Source organism: Ostrea edulis, chromosome 9 (assembly GCF_947568905.1).
Source record: "Ostrea edulis chromosome 9, xbOstEdul1.1, whole genome shotgun sequence".
NCBI classification, from domain to species: Eukaryota; Metazoa; Mollusca; class Bivalvia; order Ostreida; family Ostreidae; genus Ostrea; species Ostrea edulis.
Window position 1 is genome coordinate 4,414,817 of NC_079172.1, and position 22,314 is coordinate 4,437,130.

The following is a 22,314-nucleotide window of genomic DNA, read 5'->3' on the forward strand; positions in this document are numbered from 1 at the left end:
TCGAATTATGCATAGAATTCTTGTTAATGATGTGAATAGTATAAAAAAAACATATATAGAAAAAGATGATTAAAACAAATTCCTTCATTTGAAGGAGCCAAAAAGGAAAATTTGTACTATTATGAATGTGATTATATATATATATATATATATATATATATATAATATAATATATATATATAATATAAAGCACTAAAATGTTCAATGAAACAAACAACAGTAAATTGTCAAATTTTTGGGACGACCCGTCCCTTCCTCAGGACGATAGAATATTTATATGGAAAAGAAAACTAAAACAGAAAAGGAAACTAACACTAAAACTAAACTTCAAAAGCTGAAAATAAACAAAACGTCTACATATTGAAACTATTGACTTTAATATGGGGCAAGTCTGTTCTAATCGAGCATCATGACTGAACTGAACTACCGGTAATCAGTCTTACGCTAGATAAAGTTAAGAACAAGTTAACTAATCAGTATACTCAAGTCTTATATTAACTTGTTCTAATGATGATACAAAATACTCAATATAAATCTAAAACATGGATGAAAATATAAATATCAGTAATATTTGTCTATTCATTTAAAAAATCATCGCCTAGCTGAGTAGCACAGTAGGTTATCATGTTGATTGCTAAACTGTAGATCATGGATTCAAGTCGGGAATGGGGGGTAATTTTTTCAGATAGCTTTCTACTAAGACTGCATTTTTTGACTAAATAAAGTAAATTCAAAAGTTTTCAATTTCAACATATTGTTGTACATATCCTCCATTTTTCATTCATATCAAATTTCTCTTGTGTAGCATACCTCCTTAAGAACAATTTATGTTTTTAAAAAAAACATGCTCTTATATTAAAAGTAGATGTAAATTAAGATTTACCCCACCTGCAAGTCTTCATCATCTATTTTGTTGACTTTGAATTCTTTGAGAGCTCTCTTCAAATCATCTGGTGTAAAGAATTCTTTTTCTGTATTTACAACCCCTGTAATACATTCAAATTACAAAATATCGATACCACTGTTTTAATGGCATGTACAATGTCAATACAAGGAAATGCACAAAAAATATGCCTACTGTTTCATTTTGTATAGACATCTCTTAGAAACAAGAGATCGCTCACCGGAGTCACCTTGGCCCATATTGAAAGATTTTCACTACATGTTCACATGTAAAACTTTGATCCCTATTGTGGCCCCAACCTATCCCGGGGGCCATGATTTTTACAAACTTGAATCTGCACTATGTCAGGAAGCTTTCATGTAAATGTAAACTTCTCTAGCCCAGTGATTCTTGAGAAGATTTTTAAAGATTTTCCCTATATATTTGTATGTAAAACCTTAAAGGGGGCAGACAAGGTATGAGGATCCCACCATTAGGGAGGGGCAGACCAGTCTCAGGATCCCATTACAAAGAAGTGGACCAGGTGTCAGATCCCATTACAAAGGAGTAGATCAGGTGTCAGATCCCATTACAAAGGAGTGGACCAGATGTCAAGATACCATTACAAAGGAGTGAACCAGCTGTCAAGATCCCATTACAAAGGAATGAACCAGATGTCAAGATCCCATTATAAAGAAGTGGACCAGGTGTCAGATCCCATTACAAAGAAGTGGACCAGATGTCAAGATCCCATTACAAAGGAATAGATCAGGTGTCAAGATCCCATTACAAAGGAATGGACCAGTTGTCAAGATCCCACTACAAATTAATGGACCAGCTGTCAACATCCCATTACAAAGGAGTGGACCAGCTGTCAAGATCCCTTTACAAATGAATGGACCAGGTGTAAAGATCCCATTACAAAGGAGTAGATCAGGTGTCAGATCCCATTACAAAGGAGTGGACCAGATGTCAAGATCCCATTACAAAGGAATGGACCAGCTGTCAAGATACCATTACAAATGAATGGACCAGCTGTCAACATCCCATTACAAATGAATGGACTAGCTGTCAACATCCCATTACAAAGGAGTGGACCAGGCGTCAAGATCCCATTACAAAGGAGTGAACCAGCTGTCAGATCCCATTACAAAGGAGTGGACCAGGTGTCAAGATCCCATTACAAAGGAGTGGACCAGCTGTCAAGATCCCATTACAAAGGAATGGACCAGATGTCAAGATCCCATTACAAAGGAGTGGACCAGGTGTCAACATCCCATTACAAAGGAGTGAACCAGATGTCAAGATACCATTACAAAGGAGTGAACCAGCTGTCAAGATCCCATTACAAAGGAGTGGACCAGCTGTCAAGATCCCATTACAAAGGAGTGGACCAGCTGTCAAGATCCCATTACAAAGGAGTGGACCAGCTGTCAAGATCCCATTACAAAGGAGTGGACCAGATGTCAAGATCCCATTACAAAGGAGTGGACCAGCTGTCAACATCCCATTACAAAGGAGTGAACCAGGTGTCAAGATCCCATTACAAAGAAGTGGACCAGGTGTCAGATCCCATTACAAAGGAATGAACCAGATGTCAGATCCCATTACAAAGGAATAGATCAGGTGTCAGATCCCATTACAAAGGAGTGAACCAGGTGTCAGATCCCATTACAAAGGAATGAACCAGGTGTCAGATCCCATTACAAAGGAGTGAACCAGGTGTCAGATCCCATTACAAAGGAATGAACCAGGTGTCAGATCCCATTACAAAGGAGTGAACCAGGTGTCAGATCCCATTACAAAGGAATGAACCAGGTGCCAGATCCCATTACAAAGGAGTAGATCAGGTGTCAGATCCCATTACAAAGGAATGAACCAGGTGTCAGATCCCATTACAAAGGAATGAACCAGGTGTCAGATCCCATTACAAAGGAGTGAACCAGGTGTCAGATCCCATTACAAAGGAATGAACCAGGTGTCAGATCCCATTACAAAGGAATAGATCAGGTGTCAGATCCCATTACAAAGAAGTGATCAGGTGTCTGATCCCATTACAAAAGAGTGAACCAGGTGTCAAGATCCCATTACAAAGGAATGGGCCAGGTGTCAGATCCCATTACAAAGGAATAGACCAGGTGTCAAGATCCCATTACAAAGGAGTGAACCAGGTGTCAAGATCCCATTACAAAGGAGTAGATCAGCTGTCAGATCCCATTACAAAGGAATAGACCAGGTGTCAAGATCCCATTACAAATGAGTGAACCAGCTGTCAAGATACCATTACAAATGAGTGAACCAGGTGTCAGAATTCCACCAATACAAAGTAGTAACCTCTGTAATGCAGACCAGACAACAAAACACACCTCAAAAATTGGACCTCTCCAATAGGTTGACTCCCTCTGTAAAAAAAACCAAAACTTTGGGGGTGGGGGTTGGTTGTTAGATCCGCTCTCAAAAATACACACACACACAATTGTATCATGAGGAATATATGTAGGTCTATTACATATCATCAATAATAATCAAGTTGAATATTCTACACCAAGCATTACGACACATAAATTTTTATTTCAATAAAGGTACAGAAAAAAAATCAAGTTCGAAACACAAAACATACAATATGAAAAAGTCTATTATTTCAAACACAATACAGTTAAATGATTCAAGTGTACTTGATTGACACAATACTTCTCATTACCAGCACATTAGAGTTATCGCGCTTTGATGACTCTTGTGTGTCATTGGTAAGAAAATGCACAAGTCTTGCGATCAAGTGCGAGATTACTGGGACATAAACGAAACGTTCATAGCACCCCCCCCCCCCCTTTTTTTTAAAGTTAAAGTACATGGTGTACTTTTAAATAAAATAGCTATTGGTCAAACTGCATTTTAAAAATATTCTAACACTAGTTTATCAAGGATGCTACATGGCTTTTTTTAAACTCTACGACACCTACATGTATTATAAGAATTCCAAACAACGATGTTCTCTGTCCTAAGTCAATCAATATTTTGTAATTTTCAAAATACCTTAGATGAAGTTTAGAAACACATTTGTTGTGTTAATTGGTGTTATAAACGTCTAAAAAAAAACAAGAGGCCCATGGGCCACATCGCTCACCTGAGTCACCTTGGTCCATATCAGAAGATTTTCCATATCTATTTGCATGTAAAACCGTAGTCCCTATTATGGCCCCAAACCTACCCCTGGAGGCCATGGTTTTTGCAAACTTGAATCTACACTATGTCAGAAAGCTTTCATGTAAATATGAACTTCTTTGGCCCAATGGTTCTTGAGAAGAAGATTTTTAAAGATTTTCCCTATATATTTGTATGTAAAACTTTGATCCCCTATTGTGGCCCCATCCTACTCCAGGGGGGCATGATTTCAACAAACCTGAATCTGCACTATATCAGAAAGCTTTCATATAAATCTCAGCTTTTCTGGCTTAGTGGTTCTGGGAAGAAGATTTTTAAAGATTTTTCCTATATATTTGTATGTAAAACTTTGACCCCCTATTGTGGCCCCATCCAACCCCCGGGGGGCCATGATCTTAGCAATTTATAATCTGCACTATATCAGGAAGCTTTCATATAAATCTCAGCTTTTCTGGCTCAGTGGTTCTTGAGAAGTTGATTTTAAAAGATTTTTCCTATAAATTTGTATGTAAAACTTCTATGCCCCCCTTGAGGCCCCATTCAATCCCCGGGGTCCATGATTTTAACGAACTTGAATCTGCACTATATCAAAAAAACAAAAAAACTTTGACCCCCTATTGTGGCCCCATCTGACCCCCGGGGGCCATGATTTTAATAATTTAGAATCTGCATTATATCAGGAAGCTTTCATATAAATCTCAGCTTTTCTGGCTCAGTGGTTCTTGAGAAGAAGATTTTTAAAGATTTTCCCTATATATTTGTATGTAAAACTTTGACCCCCTATTGTGGCCCCATCCGACCCCCGGGGGCCATGATTTTAACAATTTAGAATTTGTATTATATAAGGAAGCTTTCATATAAATCTCAGCTTTTCTGGCTCAGTGGTTCTTGAGAAGAAGATTTTCCCTATATATTTGCATGTAAAACTTTGACCCCCTATTGTGGCCCCATCCGACCCCCGGGGGCCGTGATTTTAACAATTTAGAATCTGCATTATATAAGGAAGCTTTCATATAAATCTCAGCTTTTCTGGCTCAGTGGTTCTTGAGAAGAAGATTTTTAAAGATTTTCCCTATATATTTGTATGTAAAACTTTGACCCCCTATTGTGGCCCCATCCGACCCCCGGGGGCCATGATTTTAACAATTTAGAATCTGCACTACCTAATAAAGCTTATCTATAAATTTCATCTTTTCTGGCCAAGTGGTTCTTGAGAAGAAGATTTTTTAATGACCCTACCCTATTTTTACCTTTTCTTGATTATCTCCCCTTGGAAGGTGGCCTGGCCCTTTATTTTAACAATTTAGAATTCCCTTTACCTAAGGATGTTTTGTGCCAACTTTGGTTGAAATTGGCCCAGTGGTTGTTGAGAAGAAGTTGAAAATGTGAAAAGTTTACAGACGGACGGACACCGGAATACGGGTGATCAGAAAAGCTCACTTGAGCTTTCAGCTCAGGTGAGCTAAAAATGCAGTTTGGCAAATATATAACTTATTCTAAAATAGTTTAATAAGTTCATCTGTTTTCTTGTAAGAATAATCAATTCCTAAATTTGCCTTTAGAATTTTAATCAGTGTCGTGGTTTGCAGTCGGTTATAATATGTATTCGATACCATAATTTATATTACGTATGCCTAAGTAATGTTTACGTATGTTGTCCCGGTAGCACGACTTTACACGCCTTTAATTTGAAGAGTTCCACTAATGGAAATGATAAGTATTGACATTATTATCAACATTTCTAATATCGTCTGAATACGTCTGATTGAAACTAGGTCAGACTACATGACATTCTGGAAATGATGTCACAATATGCTTAGCTTCTGCTCCATTTATTGCTATGGCATTATTGATCAGCTTCAAACAAAATTCATATTTTCTTTATAATCATTCATTAAATTATATTGAACGAGTTTTAAAAATTTACACCATCAGGAATTGAAAGTAATTTCTTTTAATTTTATATATATGTACATTGCAAAGTAATTTGGGGCAGTTTTGCTTTACACCTGTACATCATGGAAAAGGAAATTTGTTATTTTTCTACATATGCAATGAAACATGGGAAAATGTTCGAAAATATTGATTAAAGATGGTGAATTGTTTAATATGCTTAATATTTAAAATTCTATTATCTATTAACCTCGTATAAATTAAGTTTGATGCTCCATACAGATAGTGATGGGGCTTGCATTGGGAAGATTGGTACCGTATGGGAAGATTGGTACCGTATGGGAGGATTGGTTCCGTATGGGAAGATTGGTACCGTATGGGAGGATTGGTACCGTATGGGAAGATTGGTACCGTATGGGAGGATTGGTACCGTATGGGAAGATTGGTTCCGTATGGGAAGATTGGTACCGTATGGGAGGATTGGTACCGTATGGGAAGATTGGTACCGTATGGGAAGATTGGTACCGTATGGGAGGATTGGTACTGTATGGGAAGATTGGTACCGTATGGGAGGAAATTACATTGTAAATCATCCTACTCCCACCCAACTCAACTATAACAAAAAAGATAACTTAATAAAGGCACCCCTTGTTGCAAAAAAACTGTCCATTTACTTTCAAAGAAATAGTTTAATACTAAAGATTCTTATTCACCAATGCATTATCATGTTGTAGTGGGATAATGTGTGAAGAAGGAGAGACAACTCCATTCACTAAATACCTTGTTTTCCATCCTTTGACCAGTACTTTAGTCCACTGTCTCCATCCATCAGCTTGGCCTCTCTCTGACCAGTCTGCATATTCAGTCTCACATGCAAACCCTTAGGAATGGCTTGACCTGCCCACACAAACAGTTTAAAATTAAACTCTTTATGCATTCACAGCAGCCATCAAATCGGGTTTTCATAAAGGCAATTTAACACAGCTTTATTCAATCAAATTAGCTTCACCTCTGTCTCTACATACAAGTATATACATGTGAATATTACAGTATTCAGTCTGATCACCTCTGTCTCTACATACAAGTATATACATGTGAATATTACAGTATTCAGTCTGATCACCTCTGTCTCTACATACATGTATATACATGTGAATATTACAGTATTCAGTCTGATCACCTCTGTCTCTACATACAAGTATATACATGTGAATATTACAGTATTCAGTCTGATCACCTCTGTCTCTACATACAAGTATATACATGTGAATATTACAGTATTCAGTCTGATCACCTCTGTCTCTACATACATGTATATACATGTGAATATTACAGTATTCAGTCTGATCACCTCTGTCTCTACATACATGTATATACATGTGAATATTACAGTATTCAGCCTGATGCACTTGTTCCTTGACAGCACTTTCTATTTCGTGAAAATTCTAAATGCAAAACCAAAAACTTTAAAACACCCATACTTTATGAGACCATTTCAGCATTCTTGCATTGGAAGATTCCTCTGTCAGACATATTTGAATACACATAGACTTATATTGTAGAGAAAGTTCAATTTCTTAATTAAAGTACTACACGAAATGAATGAGATAAACATGCAAATTTATGCAAAAATATCATGAATAAAATGTCCGACAGTATTCTATTAAACTGTGTTATAAGTCTCTTTAGATTCAGTCACGCTCTAATCCAGAAAATCAAATCCCAAAGCATATGAAGAATCATAAATACATGTATATGCACTCATAAAATTTAAATGATTAATCTGTACTCCACTATTATATTGACAATAATATCTAAAGGTAAGATGAAGAAAATTCCACCACAAAAGTGGTCCGAGAATCATTTAAAATATGGATTATTTTATCTTTTTCAAATACATTCAGACTACAGCTTGTTATACATGTACTTTTAACACTAGTCATCATTGTGCCCCACCAGAACATGAAAAATTCGGATTTTTTTTTTATCTTGGAAAGTTAAAGTTGGCCATCATTTTTGTCAATCGACTCTCATTTAACATGAGAAGTGATGCCATTTGATTGTCACATATATATGCCATCTCATAGAAAACAGCTCAGTTAATGTAAACATCAAAGAGTACCTAAAGCAATGTACTGATAAAAATTAATTTCAAATTAGTTATTACTTGCTTTTCGGTTCAGTATTACAAGTAAAATGCAAACTTTTTCATTCTTTAATGAGCTTTATGCTTTAAATTCCAAATGGTTTAGTCAAATATCAGTGGATTAAAGGCAGTGGCATAAGCATAAATCTTGTCTTGTTAGATTTGCAATGTGAATATTACTATTAGACATTCGATTAGGAAAAAAATTAAATGAATTTCAAAATAAAGTGCACCACTAGGGTATATCATATACCTGGCTGTCTGAAACTACATAATACATATCTATGTTTGCATGCAAGTCAAAAGCTGTGATGCTGTCATTTGCAATTCCAAAATTAGGCCACAGTAACCTACTTTTAGGTTGTGACACCTCTTCCCCCAAGACACTTCAACTGACTTTAGTTTGATGGTCCCAGGCCTCACAGTGTGCAAGACATCATCCAAACATGATATGAATATGTACAGCCATAAAATTTCACAAGGAGGCACAGTGACCTATTGCTGGGTCACAACACACCTTTCATCCAAGAGGCATCAGCCTACCAGGTTTGATGGTTCTAGGCCAGATATCGCCCGGACACAAAAAACTAACAGACAGATGGACAGACAGCTCAATACCACTCATCAGGCTTGGAAGCTTTGAGTGGAGTAATCTAACTGATGCTTTAACATTCTCAAGGGAATTGTTTTAATTGTCCGAGATCATAGAATATCTCTCTAAACCAGTTTCTTCTTAGTTAAAAGTGCACTTTATCCCAGATTGATCTGAAGATATAGCATGTATGCTTTCTTTTGGATCCGAAAGTGCACTTCACCAACCGTTAATCAATCACAGTGTGTTACAAAGTGATGCCAACTTTTGGGCATCCCTGTTGGGCTCTCATTGATTTCACAAGCAGAGGGAGATCATACATGAAAATCGACCAGCATAGTGAAAATCATGATTGGTTTTCTTGGTGAGCAACACATGATGTACTTGTATTTATAATACATTGTTTACCTGGTTGGACTTCTTGCCATTCTTTAGTTGGGTAGAAAACATCAAGGTTGCCGAAATCCTGCACACTTTCATCCTCTGTTGTAATTGTAGCTGAAATAGATGAAATGAAATCACTTCCAAAATACTGTAATTCCCATGGCTTTAAAAGTAAATATTTAAACCTAGGAAATAAAATTCAATAGTGTTTTCATTTTTGCCAGTAATTAGTACAAATTTTGAGCTCCAGAACGTACAAGATACCCAATATATTTCGAATGACAAAAAAATGTAGGTTGCAATCTGATCAACGCGCACTGCATTAATCATTGTGACATATGATATGTTGATTAGACAAAACTTGCCCTTGACTGTTGTTACGATAATATAAAAAATCAGGGAAAGTTATATACATTTTTAAAAAGTGATACAAATCATCACAATCATAAATCAACAGCAAGCACAGGGGAAAAACAAAACACCAAGTCCCCAAAGTCAAACACCAAGTCCCCAAAGTCAAACACCGAACTAGTAGAGGTCAAGGAAATTTGAAAGATTAAAATGTTTCACCAGATATGACTATTGTTTGAAAGAATAAACTTTGGATTCATTGATTTTAGCTTGGGACTCATTGTTATAGTCATGTGGGGGGGGGGGGGGGGGGGGGGGGGGAGAGAGAGAGAGAGAGAGAGAGAGAAATCCATTGAATCCATGATAACCATTTTCAAAATGTTTAAATTTTAAAAATCCTACATAGTTCGGACAATGGCAGTCTACGTTATACATCTCAGTGCAGAAAATTAATAGTGAACTTATAACTTTGCTGGCAGATTTTTATGGCACTACCCAAACTTTTGTTGTGGTAATACTGATAGTGAGCGCAGCAAACCAGCATTAAGTGCTGGCTCATACTGTGAGCTCTAATGACAACAGTGCACGAAAGAGTTCAAGCTGAAACGGCACATGAATTTTGTTACAATCCCAGAAGTCCCCTATCAAAAATGGCGGAGATCTCACAAAGAAACATCTCCTTCGTCTCAGATTATTTTATCTCAATTTCATCCCAGTCTTGTGGACCCCTGACAGTGTGTTGCATTAGGCCTAATGTTTATTCATTCTAATGCACAACACAAAATCATGTCAACATTACTTGGTGCAAAGATTGCACCAATACCTTTGCTTTAAGGCCTGAGTTAAAACCAAGATGGTGTTCACTCTGTGACTGGGAGATTGGGAGTGAGCCAAGCTCATGCCTTGGTTGTGTCCGACCTGACTTATGACACAAATATTGATAGTGCCTAATCCTTCACCAAATGTTTGGCTTAATTTAGAATCTTTTGGATGAGACCACGTCACGGCAGACATATAGGCCTTAATGTGGGGCACTAACTGGTGACGTCTCCTGAGTGAAAAATTCTCAAAGGGACATAAAAACAAATCAAGAAATATATCCTTTGAATATATTGCTCTGACAGATATAATTACATGTGTGATATTAGTGTGTATAATATTACCATCATCATCTTCATTATCAGGAACAACTGTAAGGGCATTTGCTCGGTCATTGGTGGATGATCCTGACTTTTTGTCTGTTTTTGTACCATCCATAGGTGTGGATCCACTTTCTACCCTTACAGCTTCCTCACTTTTTACCATCATGTTATAACAGCTTATAGAAAAAAGAATCAAGCTGACACACGTCACAAGTCTTACACCAATCAACAGTCTCTGCATCTCGTATATTGATTCTTTTCCTCCTTTATAAACATTCCAACATTATGTTCCCACTGAAAAGAATAAAATATAGGTAGTAAGGCGACACAGAGACATGCCTTAAAGTTTCACTGAGGCCACGCTGTCACCACAAGGTTTTTACACAATCTGTTTGCTCAGATTGTGTCAAAACCCTGTCGCATGTCATGATCGAGAAAATTCGAGAAAGCATATGTGCCATTATTTTAACCTTCCCCTATTTCAACCAAAAATATCGCTGAACTTTTATTTAACGGTATTTTGAATAGGTGTATATCATAATATTTCATTTCATCGGAATAAAAAAACATTCAAACAATGGCCATCAGCATGATGATGAGGAACAGCTGACCCAGGCCCCGGCTAAATTTGCTGGATTAACACTATATGCCCAGTCGACAGCCTTTGTACTTACCCCATATTGTTGTGATCACTGCTTTAGTATAACAATTTTCTTTATTTTAAATAAAAGGTGTGATTTTGTAGGTTATAGTTTTCATCAGAAATTGGATTTCACACCTGGCGCCTCGTAGTTGATACACGTCAGTATGTACTTTCTTGCCTAAGTCAAGCTAGCGGACAATAAGCTAGCGGCCAATAAGGATTTTCCTTAATATTTATCGCTTAGGAAATGTACGTATAACGAACCCGACAAAAAAGTACTCTCAATATACGGCGCCTAACGCCTAAACTAGGACATGTGTAACTCAGGTGACCACAGGGCATTTTAGGGCATTGACCCCTCTAATAGATTCTGACCCCAAAAGGGTAAGTATAGGCACCGATTTGGGGTACGGCGGCGCCAAATATACCCTATTTTTACTATCTAACTATATGCGGTAGGGGTCTAGGTACGGCGCCTAGCGCCTAAACTAGGACTTGTGCCACTTAGGTGACCACAGGGCATTTTAAGGCATTGACCCCTCTAATAGATTCTGACCCCAAAAGGGTAAGTATAGGCACCGATTTGGGGCACGGCGGCGCCAAATATACCCTATTTTTACTATCTAACTATATGCGGTAGGGGTCTAGGTACGGCGCCTAGCGCCTAAACTAGGACTTGTGCCACTTAGGTGACCACAGGGCATTTTAAGGCATTGACCCCTCTAATAGATTCTGACCCCAAAAGGGTAAGTATAGGCACCGATTTGGGGTACGGCGGCGCCAAATATACCCTATTTTTACTATCTAACTATATGCGGTAGGGGTCTAGGTACGGCGCCTAGCGCCTAAACTAGGACTTGTGCCACTTAGGTATACTTGACACGTTTCCCTAAATTATTTCATAAATTTTTACACATGTAATATCCCTTCAAATATGAGATATTTTTATTTTTTGAGAAAGTTGACCGGGTCTATAGTGCGAAACTATCCCTTTTACACCGTGCCAAATCTGATGTACATTAATTTGTACGAATATTTGTCGTGTATCAATGAATACTCGATAGACCAGTGTTTGATGTTTGAAATGAAATGGGCCCTGTTTGAGGACCCACGTGGTTGGCGCAGACACGTGTCTTTGTTATGATTTACGTAAAAATCATAAATATGTTCAATCATACAATGAGAGAAAAATTAATCAGGTCTAATAATGTAAAATAAATTTGGATTTTTTCAGTAATGCCGTATTGATTCTATGTATAAACACCAAAGTAGTTTTATGCAAAGTACCACGTTTTACAATCACTTTATTAGCATGACCAGGGGTGGATCCAGAAATTGGGGTTAGAAGGCGCAACTTCATGATGCAGGGGTCGGGGGGGGGTGCACCTTGAGACCCCCAGTGGGTCCAGGGCTAAGCCCTGGTGGAGGCTCCCGGAACCTCCTAGATTTCACGGATTTTACAGATTTTATTGGGCTTCAAATATGTCTTCCATGTGGAAATGTTTACTATTTTCTGTCATTTTTGATAGAGGGAAATCAACAAAATGACGCAAATTTTAAGGGGTTTTGGAAAAAATGTAAGTTCTCCCAATAAAAGTAATTCAATAAAGCAAAAGATTTTGTCATTTATTGCTCTGAGAGAGGAATGAATTATTGCTTTTTTTTATCGTTTACATTTTTCTAAACAAGAGACCACGATTTACCTTAAATCCGCCACTAATGACCCCCTCCCCAACGTACTAGATTGTTATTTCTAAATCATTGGAGGATGTTCTATTTCAGAACGGAATTGTTTAAATTCTTGATACTCCATTTGAAAATTTAGCAGAACGTAGTATTCATCATTCCATGGAATTTTGTGACATGTGCACTTCCAGCATATGTAGATATTGATATAAAAATAACAGATTTATATGAAGTAAACCTAATTATTAGTAAATTTTGAAAGATGATGGACATAATGTATTTAGATATGTATTTAGGAATTTCATCGCACAATATTCGGGTTTTTTTCAATGCTGCTGTTCTATGGAGCGCCAAATTAACATACACTCAAATAATTGAAGATATCTTATTCAATTATTGCTCTCTTTAATTGAATTAATGCGCGCATTAAATCAATTATTGCTTTCATCAAATGAATTAATGCACGCTTTAATTCAATTATTGCTCTCCTCAAATGAATTAATGCGCGCATCCATTGAATTAATGAGAGCAATAATTGATTTAATGTGCACATTAATTCAATTATTGCTCTCTTCAATTCAATTGATGCGCGCATCAATGCAATTGAATTAATAAGAGCAATAATGGAATTCAATTATTGTTCTCTTCAATTCAATTGATGAGGGCATCAATTTCGTAGAAATATTGCTCGCAATAATTAATTTAGAGCTCGATATAAATAATTTGATGATCTCTTTAATTCAATTGAAGATATCTTTAATTATTTACAATGCTTTTGTACAAGGAATTAATGCGCGCATCAATTCTTTAAAAGAGAGCAACGATTCAATTAAAGAGATCATTAATTCAATTTTGGATATGTTGAGTTGAAGATATCTTTAATTATATAGTTGCTCTCTCTAAAAGAATTATTGCTCTCTTCAAATAAATTAAAGATATTAATTCAATTGAAGAGAACCATATTAGAATTAATGCGCGCATTAAATCAATTATTGCTCTTATCAATTGATTTAATGCGCACAATATATCAATTATTGCTCTCTTCAATGAAATTGTAGCGCATCAATTCAATTGTCGATAGCATTAATTCATTTGAAGAGATCATTAATTAAATCAAAGTGCGCATCAATTCAGCTGAAGAATTATTGCTATCATCAATTCAATTAATGCGAGCAATAATTCAGAATTGAAGATATCATTAATTATTTGAAGAGATCTTTTAATTAAATTGTTGCGCGCATCAAATGAATTGATGATATCTTCAAATAATTGAAGATATCTTCCATTATTTCAGTTTATGTTAATATGGCGCTCCATACTGTTCAGACTTATCAATATCAAAAGAGTAGTGTGACTCATGTCATATTAATAAATGTTATATCAGCAAAACTATGCCAGTAAACACGCTCAAAATCAACGTTATTTTCTATAAAGGATACTGACACAAATATTTGCAAGGTTTGAAAATTTAGGAAATTGTAAAACATTTATTTCAATTTCAAAACATTATTGTATGTCACTTTGCAATTATTAAGAGATAAGTATATTTTAATAAAAGTAAATGAAAAGTTAACCAGAGGATTCTTAAGAGCTACTTACTCAGACCTACATTTTTGCAGTTACTCCCCTTACACCGGAAGTTGGTGGCGCGCTTACCATTGCGGTCCTAAATAGTAAAGCTTACGTTACCAAATTCTTCATTATGCTTAGTTTTAACAGGTTGTATTATATCTATGATAAAAACAAGGTTTACTTTCTCCATTTTTATGGAGAAAACTTTTGAAAATGTGCACTTCGTATCACTCAATCACTGCCACGCAGGAGCGTAACTTCAATTGATGATGATGATGATGACGATGATGATAATTATATATATATATATATATATATATATATATATATATATATATATATATATATATTTACAATATATTCTACATGGCATCAAGATGATAGAAAATTATAGGAACATGTCTGAATTACTTCAGTGTATATTTCAGATATGATAGATTATTTTTGTTGGCTTTCATATGAAACTGGAGAAGGGTCCATTAACCCCTTACGTGGCAGATACGCAATTTTACGCATCTCTGATAGAGTATGTGGAAGATTTATTTAAAGTCTAAAATTAAGGGTTCTCGGAGATGGTCCCCCGAAGCACCCCTCCCGCACCTAACCCTCGCCACCTTCGGCGCTTCAGTGAAACTTTCGGTTCTACACATTTTAACAGTCCTAGCTACGACTTGGCTGAAGTTAGCAGCCACAAACCAGCATCCAATAAGACCATAAAAGCTACAGACGGAATACTAAAAGGTAACACATAATAAATCAGAATTGATAATTTTTCAAACAATTAATTAACAAATTTTTAATTACCAAGTTTCATACTTGAAGGCTATTGAGCTCACCTGAAAGTTCCTGACGTTACATCACATGAACGTTAATAAGAAAATAATGATTGAAGAGTCCACAAAAGGAGTATGCAGACAAGGAAGTGGACCCCTACGACTATCATTTTTCGCCCTCGGTTTGGGGTTGTAGGGGTACCTCCTGGGGCCACCAAACGGTGAGACCACTTAAGACCTCTCTAATAAATGACTATATGGTGTTGGAATAAAACAAAACTGACAAAAGACTAGAGAACAATGAAGTCAAACATATAGAACCTTTAAAAGGGGTCACATAGGCCTCTGAGGGTAAATAATCTCACCTTAAAGTTCCTAGTTTTACTTTATGTAGGGTCTTAATGATGGCTAATAACAACTTAATCTTTGAAGAGTCCACAAAAAGAATATGCATACAAGAAAGGGGACCCCTCCCCTAGGCTATTATCTTCCACCCTCAGTTTGGGGCGGTAGGGGTACCACCTTGGTCCTACCAGGAGCGGGGCCCCTATTCAGACTTCCCTAATAATTGAATATTGGGTGATTAAAGAATAGAAAGCTGATAGACGGGTAGAAAACAACAGTCAAACATATAGAACGCTTAAAAGGGTCACATAGGGTATAAAGTACAATTGAGCTCACCTGAAAGTTCCTAATTTTACGTCATGTAGGGTCATAATGAAGGTTAATAACAACTTAATGTTTGAAGAGTCCGCTAAAAGGGTATACAGGCAAGAAAAGGGACCCCCTGGGGTAACATTTTCCGCCCTCAATTTGGGGCTGTTGGGGTCGCACCATGTGCCTTCCGAGTCTCGGTCCATTTTCAGACCTCTTTAATCATTGACTGTGGTGTACTTTATCGACGCCAAACTCCAGGCCATGGACGTATATCTATGGGTGATTGCAAAGTTGTAGTTTCCATGCAGTGCGCTGGTCCGCCGCATAATCCAGGAATTGAAACTTAATTGTACAGATTCTACATGTAGTAACAAAGAAAGAGATCGACGGGTATATCGAATAATAAAACTGTTGGCATGTATTCTATATACACTGAATTTACATTTGTTTAAAATAAGTAAAAAAATTCCCCATAATTCTCAATAAAACCAATTAAATAAAGACTAAGAGGAATACATTCTAAAAAATGAAATATGAACAACCAGAAACTTCTTTAAGTCATAGAGATAATTTCCATAAAAATTATTGAAATAATGTATATTTGGGGCCTCCGTGCCCCAAAATGGTGCCTCTATTAACCTTTTGAGGTAAGTTCCTATTAAAAAGGCCAATACCCTGAATGCCCTGTGGTCATCTGAGTGGCACAAGTCCTAGTTTGGGCGCTAGGCTCCCAACTTAAAGCTCTATCGTATTGTTTGAAAGTGCACAATAACTTGTTTCAATCCCTCATATCTAGTAAATGGAATCTGAATTGAGTAATCATTTGTGATACTCTGGTAGCTGATAAATTGCCTTTTGTATCTAATAAATCATGTACATGTATTTTATGAAACCCTTTGTCATATCTTGTGGAATCTTTGTGAGAATGTCAACAAATCAACTGAATATGAACGATACAACACTGGCATCCTCATTGCATTTCACAAGCTAACATGCAGAACACAATGCTTTTTCCATACAATGTCATATTTATTATCAAAATGAATACTCATTGTATCTGAAATACACGAGGAAATTTAATGAAGAACTTAATAATATTAAATGATACAGTTTTTCTCCTTTACGCCATTCGAGTAAATTTTGACTTAGTTAATTAACTACCTTAGCAATAGGCCAATCCGAAAACATGAGTTATCTTTCCTTGATCCGGAACATAGTGCGCTTGCGTAACAGTAGGTTAAGACTTCCGGGTAGTATATTCGAGAAGCGTCATTATCAACAGTGCAGAAGGCTACGAATATATTGCTGTATAATTTTACAGTAATCACGCCAAGAAATATGTTAACGTTAATAAAAAATCTCAATGCATAGGTTTACTTCATACACGTGAAAATAACCAACTTTGCATGTAAAAATAATAGAAAATTAATGTTGTATAAGTTGAGGAGGACACCCCCCTCCCTGATAGGATGTACTGATGTAATTTCCTACGACAGGCCTGTCCCGAGACCGAGACACAGTTAGATTATTCTAACTACACCCCTCCCCCATTTTCCAGGATTTCACGTGTTTTATAACTGAAATTACTATATATCATATATTCCTTACATATTCTCAGGATCTATAGCCCGTGTTTTAATACAGTTAGATTTATAATTAAATATCAGAAGTTCAATATCAATGTAGTACATTCAGCGATGAAAGTTCTGCCACGATGTACGTCTAGGTATGTTGGACTGACATCTCTAGATTCTGAAAATGTCCATCTCCTTCGATTGGTGAGTAAAATTTAACCCAGGCTGTACTTGTAAATGAAACAGAGGCCACTGACAGATTTCCAGCTGTCTGCCCACAAATTTTATACAGTTTCAAATACAAGTATAACCGTAAAGAAATTCGTCGTCACAACCCATCTTTAAACTGACATTTACACATGCAATGCTTTGAAAATAAAATAACGTATAATTGAACGCCCTGAATTTATAGTCGGCAAGAGTATGTACCTGTAAATACAGCCATTTTGAGTAAAATATTTGGAGTTTTACTCAAATTATTTTGTAAATTTTTTGCGAAAGGGGGTGTTTAAATCTGTCATTGCAATTTCTGTTATGACACGATATGTGCCTATACATAATCAAGTAGATTTCAAGGGGGCTAAAACGAATAAAAGAGGGAAGATACAGAGACGTCAAAAGCATTCTATTGGGGGGGGGGGGGTAAATTTACCTACCCCCCCCCCCCCAGAGAGTACATTTGAGAATACACCCCCCCCCCTCGGGATCACACAGGTCTGTGGAAAATAATCCATATCAGTCTAGCAATATTGAACAAAATTAATGAAAAATATTATTTAGTTACCTATTTTACTGCATTTTAAACATATCAGTTGATATTAACAATCCTAGCTTCATGCTGCAGTGTACAAAATGATTTGCACGTCCAGGTATTTTGGAGAAAGTTACCCAATGATTGCAGTCTGGTTTATTTTTGAAAGAGTCGATTGGTGGTGGTGGAATAATTTTAGCCCTGATAAAACAATGAGAGCGTTGATTTCCTAATTTAATTGATTTTTTTTATTTTGAAAAGAGGGGGGGGGGGTGGGTGTTATGCAAGATCTTTGCACCACAGGCACTCGACGTTTTAAATATCTATAATAAAAATTAAAATTGCCTACAAAATAATTATGTCAGTCTTTATTGGAGACATATGTAAACAAATGAATGTCTGGGTGATTTCCAATTTAATTTTTAAAATCCCCCCTACCCCCGAAAATCACACCCGACTCGATCAAGAAATTCTTCTTCTTTTTTCCATTAACATTTTCTTACTCTCTCGTACAAATTATTTCAACTGTTCTCGATTTTGAACAGCGCCCATACTTATATAACTATACATATAATATATGCGCAGTCTGACTGTGTTACTACCCGGAAGTTGTCATATTCACACTAAATGTAAGAATACAAAGAGAGATAACTCACGTTTTCGGAAAGGCCTATACAACGACGTCAAAATGACGTTACAATATAAATGCATTCATTTCATTGCTATATTTAGAAGCCCGTAGAAAGAAAGCGCGTAGAGGAAATTGGATAAAATTAATTGTTTTAGAAAGCAGATTTTGAAGCCTTTTGACCCCCAAAAGATTTTAAATTTTGGAAACAGGACCATTTTTTCATGATTTCTGGCTTTAGTTCTTTTAAGTTGCTATATCCACTGTAAACTTGGTTTGGGAATTTTGATAGAAATAAACTTTTCACCATTGTAATTTATCCTATGGGAGAAATATATCTTTTTGACCATTGGGTTATTTCTTTCTAAATAGCTGTAAGCCTGTTATCAAAATTAAGCTTTATTATACCTCCAACTGTGAATGGTTCTCTTCTCTATTGTAATCCAGTATGACTACAGAAAGTATCTTCAGTATTAATTATAGAGCCAATCCAAACTGATTTGGTTTTGGAAATATTGGGTTTTAAACCTAAAAATTTAGAAAATTGAAATAGTAGATCAAGAGCACTTTTTAGACTTTTTTCTAATCCATCCAAAAATAAAACTGTGTCATTTGCATATTGTATTAAACAAATTCTTTCTTTATTTTAATGCCCCTGATATTTTTGTTTTGTAGTATCATATGGCCTAAATTTCGACACAAAGGTTGAATAAATAAGGAGATATTGGATCACCTTGACGACAACCGCTGCCAATTTCAAAGAATTATGAAAAAACACCGTTTTGAATAACACATAATTTAGCTTTATTGTATAACACTGATACCCATTTGATAAGATCACGGTCAAAATTTTAAAAACAATATGGTTTTGTACATAAAAAAAATATATTTACGATGCCTTTGCTTACCCTTTTCAGGTCAGATCATATTAGGGAGTTGAATACCTAAATTGGGCTGTAATCACATGTGTGGCACAAGTCCAAGTTTAGGCGGTTCATCTAGGCACCCTAACTAAACCTCTATTGCATAGAGTCATATAGTGAAAATAGGATATATTTGGCGTCTCCCTACCCCAAAATGGTGCCAATACTTACCCTTTTGAGGTCATATCCTATAAGGGGGGTCAATGCCCTAAAATGTCCTGTAGTCACCCAAGTGGCACAAGTCCTAGTTTAGGCGCTAGGCGCCGTACCTAGACCCCTACCGCATATAGTTAGATAGGGTATATTTGGCGCCGCCGTGCCCCAAATCGGTGCCTATACTTACCCTTTTGGGGTCAGAATCTATTAGAGGGGTCAATACCCTAAAATGCCCTGTGGTCACCTAAGTGGCACAAGTCCTAGTTTAGGCGCTAGGCGCCGTACCTAGACCCCTACCGCATATAGTTAGATAGGGTATATTTGGCGCCGCCGTGCCCCAAATCGGTGCCTATACTTACCCTTTTGGGGTCAGAATCTATTAGAGGGGTTAATGCCCTAAAATGCCCTGTGGTCACCTAAGTGGCACAAGTCCTAGTTTAGGCGCTAGGCGCCGTACCTAGACCCCTACCGCATATAGTTAGATAGGGTATATTTGGCGCCGCCGTGCCCCAAATCGGTGCCTATACTTACCCTTTTGGGGTCAGAATCTATTAGAGGGGTTAATGTCCTAAAATGCCCTGTGGTCACCTAAGTGGCACAAGTCCTAGTTTAGGCGCTAGGCGCCGTACCTAGACCCCTACCGCATATAGTTAGATAGTAAAAATAGGGTATATTTGGCGCCGCCGTACCCCAAATCGGTGCCTATACTTACCCTTTTGGGGTCAGAATCTATTAGAAGGGTCAATACCCTAAAATGCCCTGTGGTCACCTAAGTGGCACAAGTCCTAGTTTAGGCGCTAGGCGCCGTACCTAGACCCCTACCGCATATAGTTAGATAGGGTATATTTGGCGCCGCCGTGCCCCAAATCGGTGCCTATACTTACCCTTTTGGGGTCAGAATCTATTAGAGGGGTTAATGTCCTAAAATGCCCTGTGGTCACCTAAGTGGCACAAGTCCTAGTTTAGGCGCTAGGCGCCGTACCTAGACCCCTACCGCATATAGTTAGATAGGGTATATTTGGCGCCGCCGTGCCCCAAATCGGTGCCTATACTTACCCTTTTGGGGTCAGAATCTATTAGAGGGGTTAATGCCCTAAAATGCCCTGTGGTCACCTAAGTGGCACAAGTCCTAGTTTAGGCGCTAGGCGCCGTACCTAGACCCCTACCGCATATAGTTAGATAGGGTATATTTGGCGCCGCCGTGCCCCAAATCGGTGCCTATACTTACCCTTTTGGGGTCAGAATCTATTAGAGGGGTCAATACCCTAAAATGACCTGTGGTCACCTAAGTGGCACAAGTCCTAGTTTAGGCGCTAGGCGCCGTACCTAGACCCCTACCGCATATAGTTAGATAGTAAAAATAGGGTATATTTGGCGCCGCCGTGCCCCAAATCGGTGCCTATACTTACCCTTTTGGGGTCAGAATCTATTAGAGGGGTCAATACCCTAAAATGCCCTGTGGTCACCTAAGTGGCACAAGTCCTAGTTTAGGCGCTAGGCGCCGTACCTAGACCCCTACCGCATATAGTTAGATAGTAAAAATAGGGTATATTTGGCGCCGCCGTACCCCAAATCGGTGCCTATACTTACCCTTTTGGGGTCAGAATCTATTAGAAGGGTCAATACCCTAAAATGACCTGTGGTCACCTAAGTGGCACAAGTCCTAGTTTAGGCGTTAGGCGCCGTACCTAGACCCCTACCGCATATAGTTAGATAGGGTATATTTGGCGCCGCCGTGCCCCAAATCGGTGCCTATACTTACCCTTTTGGGGTCAGAATCTATTAGAGGGGTCAATACCCTAAAATGCCCTGTGGTCACCTAAGTGGCACAAGTCCTAGTTTAGGCGCTAGGCGCCGTACCTAGACCCCTACCGCATATAGTTAGATAGTAAAAATAGGGTATATTTGGCGCCGCCGTACCCCAAATCGGTGCCTATACTTACCCTTTTGGGGTCAGAATCTATTAGAAGGGTCAATACCCTAAAATGACCTGTGGTCACCTAAGTGGCACAAGTCCTAGTTTAGGCGCTAGGCGCCGTACCTAGACCCCTACCGCATATAGTTAGATAGGGTATATTTGGCGCCGCCGTGCCCCAAATCGGTGCCTATACTTACCCTTTTGGGGTCAGAATCTATTAGAGGGGTCAATGCCCTAAAATGTCCTGTGGTCACCTGAGTGACACATGCCCTAGTTTAGGCGCTAGGCGCCGTATATTGAGAGTACTTTTTTGTCGGGTTCGTTATACGTACATTTTCTAAGCGATAAATATTAGGAAAAATCCTTATTGGCCGCTAGCTTATTGTCCGCTAGCTTGACTTTAGTTACTTTCTTCCGTATAGGTAAAAGACCGAAGACTTCCGAGGACAACACAAATTCTAAAATCTGAACAAGATCCGG

At 37.6% G+C, this 22,314-nt stretch overlaps 1 protein-coding gene across 1 annotated transcript in view; it reads right to left on the minus strand.

The window, feature by feature from the left end:
- LOC125657920 (nucleotide exchange factor SIL1-like) overlaps positions 1-11,372 on the minus strand; it is a 32,220-nt gene extending 20,848 nt beyond the window's left edge. Inside the window, exons 1-5 of the mRNA XM_048888846.2 lie at positions 11,228-11,372; positions 10,575-10,847; positions 9,085-9,174; positions 6,719-6,835; positions 889-986 (exon numbers count right to left, since the gene is read on the minus strand). Of these exons, the coding sequence (XP_048744803.2) occupies positions 889-986; positions 6,719-6,835; positions 9,085-9,174; positions 10,575-10,794 (525 nt within the window). The 5' untranslated portion in view covers positions 10,795-10,847; positions 11,228-11,372. The remainder of the gene's footprint in view (positions 1-888; positions 987-6,718; positions 6,836-9,084; positions 9,175-10,574; positions 10,848-11,227) is intronic.
- Positions 11,373-22,314: the final 10,942 nt, after the last annotated feature.